Raw genomic sequence first — 7,251 nt, 5'->3', positions numbered from 1 at the left:
CCTCTCAAGGTGGAGGTGAGGACCCCTGAGCCCACACCATGGACTGAGAGGCCCCCTAAGCCTAGAGTCCTGCTGTGGGGCTCTGTGCCAAGAGCCCCCGTGAGCCATGGCCTCAAAAGGGCAGCGGTGATTTTTTTCACATAAATATATTGCACTTAAATGAGTTTAGACAGCATGACATCAGAGAGTAATTAAATTGGTTTGGGTTGGAATTCCGTTTCCAATTCCTGAGTTCAGGTTTGTAAAAGATTTTTCTGAGCACCTGCAGGAGTGTGTGTGTGTGTGTGTGTGTGTGTGTGTGTGTGTGTGTGTGAAGTATTTTCACTGGAAAGGATTCAAAACTTTAAAAAAAAAAAACAAAAAAACTGGAGCACACAGGCAGCATTACGCCATTCTTCCTTCTTGGAAAAATCCCTCAGCCTTATACAAGCCTCCTTCAAGCCCTCAGTCAGTTGTGCAGGAGAAAGGGGGCGGTCGGCTTTCTCCTTTCAAGAACAAGTTATTTTCAGCTGCTGACTGGAGACGGTGCACGTCTGAATACGAGAGCATTTCCACTATGGGACTGGATACAAACACACACCCGGCAGACTTAAAGAGTCTCAGACTGAGGAGAAAGCCTTTCCTTCTGCTGCTACTGCTGCTGCCGCTGCTTTTGAGGGTCCACTCCTTTCATGGTTTTTCCTGCCAAACCAGAGGCACCGTCGCTGCTGCCGCCTTTCTCTTTGGTGTCATTCAGCGGCTGGTCAGAGGATGAGACTCCCCAAACTCCTCACTTTCTTGCTTTGGCACCTGGCTTGGCTGGACCTGGAATTCATCTGCACTGTGTTGGGTGCCCCTGACTTGGGTCAGAGACCCCAGGGGGCCAGGCCAGGACTGACCAAAGTAGAAGCCAAGGAGAGGCCCCCTCTGGCCAGGAACATCTTCAGGCCAGGGGGTCACAGCTATGGTGGGGGAACTGCCAATGCCAGGGCAAAGGGGGGCAGCGGGCAGACAGCAGGCTTGACACAGACCAAGAAGGATGAACTCAAAAAGCTGCCCCCCAGATCAGGTGGCTCTGAACCCAAACCAGGACACCCTTCCCAGACAAAGCAGGGTGCGACAAGGACTGTGACTGCAAAAGGACAGCTTCCTGGGGGTAAGGCACCCCCCAAAGCAGGACCTGCCCCTAACTCATTCCTGCTGAAGAAGGCCAGGGAGCCTGGGCCCCCTCGAGACTCCAAGGAGCCGTTCCGCCCGCCCCCCATCACACCCCATGAGTACATGCTCTCGCTGTATAAGACGCTGTCTGATGCTGACAGAAAGGGAGGCAACAGCAGCGTGAAGTTGGAGGCTGGCCTGGCCAACACCATCACCAGCTTTATTGACAAAGGGCAAGGTGAGGGGGCGGGGTGGCAGGGGCACAACTCAGAGGGAGGGGCAGGTGCATGCATGGTGGGCCTCTCAGAGTTCCAAGGCTGAGTAGATGGGGATAGTTGGTGCATTTGGCCTGGGGTGATATCTGGACTTTTCTTAGACAAGGACATTCCAGTTCCCCACCTGCTGGGACCAATGCAGGAGGGTACCTGGGGATCACCAGGCCTCGTTCCTGCAAGGTACAGAGAGGATTACATAATTCGGAGGAAATATCGGACCTGCTGATTAGTGCCAGAGTTGGGTACCAGACTCTGATACCAGGTCATGCTCTGTACGTTTGTGAGATGGCTAAACTTCCTAGGCTGCAGAGGTTTGTAGATTCTCAGATGGCAGAAAGAAACACTATCTCTAGATTCCTATGATTCTGCAGTCATAGAGCAGAGAGGGCTGGGCAGGTGAAGACAGTGCCTGAGGCCTCTTGGAGTCATAAAGTGATGTTTAGCTATATGGGAGGGGGGTGGCAGCAGACAGGGTCTAGCTCACACTGTGACCCTGGGAAAAACTCCTTCTCCCTTCTGGGTCTGTGTCTCCATCTGTACACCTAACTGTGTGGGGGTTGGACTGGGTGATTACTTTCTTTATTTAAAATTTTTTGTATTATCTTTATTTACTTATTGGATAAAAACAGTCAGAAATCGAGAGGGAAAGGAGAGGTAGAGGGGGAAAGAGATAGAGACACCTGTAGCCCTGCTTCACTGCTTGCAAAGCTTCCCCCCTACAGGTGGGGGCTCGAACCCGGGTCCTTGTGCATTGTAATATGTGCACTCAACCCCCAAGCCCCCAAGACTGGGTGATTTATGAGAGCCATTCTTGTCCTGTCCTAAAGAAAGTTTTTATCACTAACCCAGAAGAGGAGCTGCTTTACTTTCTTCTCCTCTTTCTTGCCCACCTAGCCCAGCCTTTCCTCAACTTATAGGATATCCACAAGTCTCCACACCTACCCCCTACCCCCAGGGCCTCAGTTTACCAGTGCATGTGAAGGGAGAGGTGGACTAGTGATTCTATGCTCTGTTCTATACCTCTCAGGAGTTTGGCTGACTGGGTGGGGGAGGGGGGCAAAGTAGGAGGGGCTCCTCATTAGAGCTGGTCTGTGAGGGGAGAGGGGTGGGGGAGGCTCAGAGGCAGCAGGTCTGGCTGAGGTGGGGGAGGTGGTCTGGCTGCCTGCCCGGCCAAGGAAAGCTGTGACCCCTTGAGGGCTCATAAAATAAGTCCTTATGCCCCTCAGCACTAAGAGAACTCAGAGAGGGGGAGATGGGGAGTTTAAAGGCCTAATTAGTTACCTTCCAGAGCAATATATGAGTGCTTCCCAATGGCAAATTAGTGTTTTGGAAGGAGGACATGCTAATTTAGACATAATACTAAACTTCTTGTACACATACAGCCTGTGTTTACACAAACATGGTGAATCACACACATGCATGAGAATGCGGACACACACACACACACACACCCTCCTGCATTTATGCATGGAATCTCCTTACATATCTATTGAGTTGTCTGGAAAGCCATAACACAAGGGAAGACCAGTCCCTGTTCTCAAAAAGTTTATTCTCTAAAAAGGCAAAGTAAATAACAATAGCAAAAACAAACAGAACAAATCAGTAGATGTTGTGTCCAAAAAAAAACAACAGACCGGGAGTCGGGCTGTAGTGCAGCAGGTTAAGCGCAGGTGGCACAAAGCACAAGGACTAGTGTAAGGATACCGGTTCAAGTCCTGGCTCCCCACCTGCAGGGGAGTCGCTTTACGAGCGGTGAAGCAGGTCTGCAGGTGTCTATCTTTCTCTCCCCCTCTCTGTCTTCCCTTCCTCTCTCCATTTCTCTCTGTCCTATCCAACAACGATGACATCAATAACAACAATAATAACTACAACAATAAAGGCAACAAAAGGGAATAAATAAAATAAATATTTAAAAAACAAAACCAAAAACCCAGAAATTAGGCCACGACTTTCCCAAAAACTCAATTGTGTGTGTGTGTGTATATATATATATATATATATATAGTCACAGAAGTCCAATCATATATGCACGTGTCACTTACATATACATTTTATTTCATACTTATATGCCAATCACACACATGCATATACACAGAAGCTGTCACTTAAAGTCATATTTCCAACATAGTGAGGCACATACACACAAAAGCATTAGGTTAGGAAGCTGGAGAAACTGGTCTGTAGACTAGCTTTGTCTTTAGCTTTGTAGTCACAGGGATGTCACTCTCCCTCTCTATCTCATAAATAAAACAAGGATTCTAATATCTTGGGACAGACCAGAGAGGTCATCTGGAAGGCACCTTCTTTGCCATGCTCACAACTCAGGTTTGAGGCCCTGTTGTACTAAACAGAAACACTGGGAAATCTTCAGTGCTGTGCTATCTCCTTTCCCTCCTCTTTTGTGTATCTTTTTCTTTTCTTTCTTTTTTTAAACTATCTTTATTTGTTTATAGGATAGAGACAGCTAGAAATCGAGAAGGAAGGGGGTGATAGCCAGAAGTTGAGAGGGAAAGGGGTAATAGAGAGGGAGAGAAAGAGACAGACACCTGTAACACTACTCCACCACTCACAAAGTTTTCCCCCTGCAAGTGGGGACCAGGGGCTTGAACCCAGGTCCTTGCACATTATAATATGTGTGCACAATCAACCACCCTACCCATCTGTCTCTCTATCTGAAGAAGTTAGTTTGAAGGAGTGAAACCCCAGTATAATGGAAGTAACTCAAGACTAGATTAGATATAAAAAGTTCTAGGCTAGAATTTCAACTCTGCTTTTTCCTAGCTGGATAACACTGAGCAAGTCACTTAACTTTTCTGAGCACTAGGCTTTTCCTCTGGACAAACAAGAATAAGTATAGTGCCCCCTACCCCCCACCCCCGTGATCTCAGCTATTAGATAACAGATGGGAGATGGATAGGTAGGAAAGCAGCTCCAAGGCCAGTGACTCTCTGACAGGTGTAGTCGTTGATAGAAACACCCAGAACCATTCCTATCACCCACAGCCCCTCCTACAGATAACAGTCATACTTGGCTGGCTCTGCAGGAGGTTCCCTTATTTTGAAAAAGGCATGGTTTGGGTCTTGGCTTCTGCCAGAGTGGGGAAGAGGTTAGAGAAAGCTTTCCTGGGGGGGGGGGGAATGGCATTCCTCTGAGGCCCTGAGGTGACTAGTTCCCTTGGTGAGGCTGCAGGGAATGATTCCTTGGTGTTTGTTCTCTCTAGATGACCGAAGTCCTGTGGTCAGGAAGCAGAGGTATGTGTTTGACATTAGTGCCCTGGAGAAGGATGGACTGCTAGGGGCTGAGCTACGGATCCTGCGGAAGAAGCCCTCAGACACAGCCAAGCCAGTGGCCCCCAGCGGTGGGCGGGCTGCCCAGCTGAAGCTGTCCAGCTGCCCCAGTGGCCGGCAACCAGCAGCCTTGCTGGATGTGCGCTCTGTGCCAGGCCTGGACGGATCTGGCTGGGAGGTTTTTGACATCTGGAAGCTCTTCCGAAACTTTAAGAACTCAGCCCAGCTGTGCCTGGAGCTGGAAGCCTGGGAACGGGGCCGGGCTGTGGACCTCCGGGGCCTGGGCTTTGACCGGGCTGCCCGGCAGGTTCATGAGAAGGCTCTGTTCCTGGTATTTGGCCGCACCAAGAAACGGGACCTGTTCTTCAATGAAATTAAGGCCCGCTCTGGCCAGGATGATAAGACTGTGTATGAGTACCTGTTCAGTCAGCGACGCAAGCGGCGGGCCCCGCTGGCCACACGTCAGGGCAAGCGGCCCAGCAAAAATCCCAAGGCCCGCTGCAGTCGGAAGGCATTGCATGTCAACTTCAAGGACATGGGCTGGGATGACTGGATCATTGCACCCCTTGAGTACGAGGCTTTCCACTGTGATGGGCTATGTGAGTTTCCCTTGCGCTCCCATCTAGAGCCCACAAACCACGCAGTCATCCAGACCCTGATGAACTCCATGGACCCTGAGTCCACACCACCCACCTGCTGTGTGCCCACTCGGCTGAGTCCCATCAGCATCCTCTTCATCGACTCTGCCAACAACGTGGTCTATAAGCAGTATGAGGACATGGTTGTGGAGTCCTGTGGCTGCAGGTAGCAGCACTAGCTTTCTGTCTTCCTGAGTGGCAAATCCCTAGGATGCTGGTCACAAGGACTCCTCCCTGTACTCCTGGAATTCTGGGGGGGGGTGGCGGGGGGGGGTGATGTCTGGAGGCTCCAGTTAGGAACACAGTCTGCATGCAAGGGGATACCAACAGCCTAATCTGAGTGGGACTTGGGTGAAAGGTCCCTTTCCATCCATGAGTTCCTTCTGCTGCGCCGATCAGCAGGGCCAGACCCAAGAAGATAGACTCTGAATGGGACTGAGGCCCTGGAGAGCTTGCTTTCCAGTGAGACTCAGCCATGACTTCTCCTTCCCTGGCTTTCCCTGGCCTCTGGGTTCCTCTTGGGAGAGCCAGAGGGGCCACCTCCTCCTTGAATTACCATTGTGCCTGGTGATTTTCTGCTCCTGGGCCAGAGGAGATGTTGATTGGACAGGGGTGGGAAAGAATGGGCTTGGACAGGGGTGAGGAGGCTGTTAGTCTATTAGGTTTAAATGTACATTGATGAGATAAAAAAAAAAAAAGCAACACTTCCTGAAACTATGGCAACCTTTTGTTTACTCTAGGGGAACCTGTGGTCCCTTAAAGAATGACTGAACCATGGAGGTGAAGTAGGGGGCCTCATGTATGTCCTGGTGTTCAAGACCCAGTCCCCACTCTCAGTCCAGAAAACAAACAAATAGGACAGAGAGTACAGGCTGAAAGGGCCAATGCTCACCTCTAACCCCATTCCTCCTCTTTCCAAAGGCCTGATGGTCTGGAGTGCCCTCTGCTCCACTGGGCTTAGCAACAGAGCTGGGTTTTCTCTTTGACATTCCTGAGTCAAGTTTGTGGTCTCTAAAAGGGAACTTTAAATGGGAAGGGAAAGTGGTGATTTTATACTCTCTGAGGGACTAGGAGATCACTCACCAGGTAGAGTGCACATCTTACCACACTGGGGGACCTGGATTTGAATTACTGATACTACATGGTAGCACCATGCATGACATCACAGGAGCTGTGCTCTTTCACCCTCTCTGTCACTTTCTATCTGGAATTAAAAGGGGAAAAAAGTCCAATGGGAGTGATGGAATTGTGCAGGCATAAGGCCCTGGAGGCAAAAAAGTAAAAATCTTCTCCACTTCATTGACCAATATCTGTTCTTTCTTGCACCCCCAATGAATTTGCTACTATTTAAAGAATCATCTAAGGCTAGGGAGATAGCTAAGTGTTAGAGCACAGCACTTAAGATGCCTGAATTCCAAGAGGCCCCAGCTTCAATCCCTGGTACCACCTTATGTCAGAGCTGAGTGATGCTCTAGTCTCACTCTCTCTCTCTCTCTGTCTTCCAGAGCATTGCTCAGCTCTGGCTTATGTTGGGGCAGGGGATTGAACCTGGGACTTTGAAGCTTCAGACATGAGAGTCTCTTTGCATAACCATAATGCTATCTACTCCCACCCATCTTCTCTCCCTCTCTCTGTTAAAAATAAATGGGGGGGCTCATGGAGGGGGGCTGTAGCACAGTGGTTTAAGCACACATGGCATGAAGTGCAAGGACTGACTTTAGGATCCCAGTTCTTCTTCTTCTTCTAGCGTTTGCCCTTCTTCCGTAGCCAGTCAATAGCATCAGGTTGAGCCTAATGTAAAGTTTCGAGACCTCCTTTGAATCTGGAGAGGTGGCAGTCGTTGACTATGTGGGTCATAGTCTGTCTGGAGCCACAGGGGCAGTTCGGGTCGTCTCTGGCTCCCCAGCGATGGAA

General features: G+C 49.8%; 1 protein-coding gene across 1 annotated transcript; it reads left to right on the top strand.

The window, feature by feature from the left end:
* The first annotated feature begins 324 nt into the window (after positions 1–324).
* GDF5 (growth differentiation factor 5) lies at positions 325–6,211 on the top strand. The gene is made up of 2 exons (XM_007522643.2): positions 325–1,375; positions 4,633–6,211. The coding sequence occupies exons 1-2, from the start codon at positions 751–753 to the stop codon at positions 5,505–5,507; spliced, it is 1,500 nt and encodes a 499-aa protein (XP_007522705.2). The 5' UTR covers positions 325–750; the 3' UTR covers positions 5,508–6,211.
* Positions 6,212–7,251: the final 1,040 nt, after the last annotated feature.

This window comes from Erinaceus europaeus, chromosome 1 (genome assembly GCF_950295315.1).
Source record: "Erinaceus europaeus chromosome 1, mEriEur2.1, whole genome shotgun sequence".
NCBI lineage: Eukaryota > Metazoa > Chordata > Mammalia > Eulipotyphla > Erinaceidae > Erinaceus > Erinaceus europaeus.
Note: the sequence above shows the minus strand (reverse complement) of the source record. Positions and strands in the feature narration are given on the sequence as shown.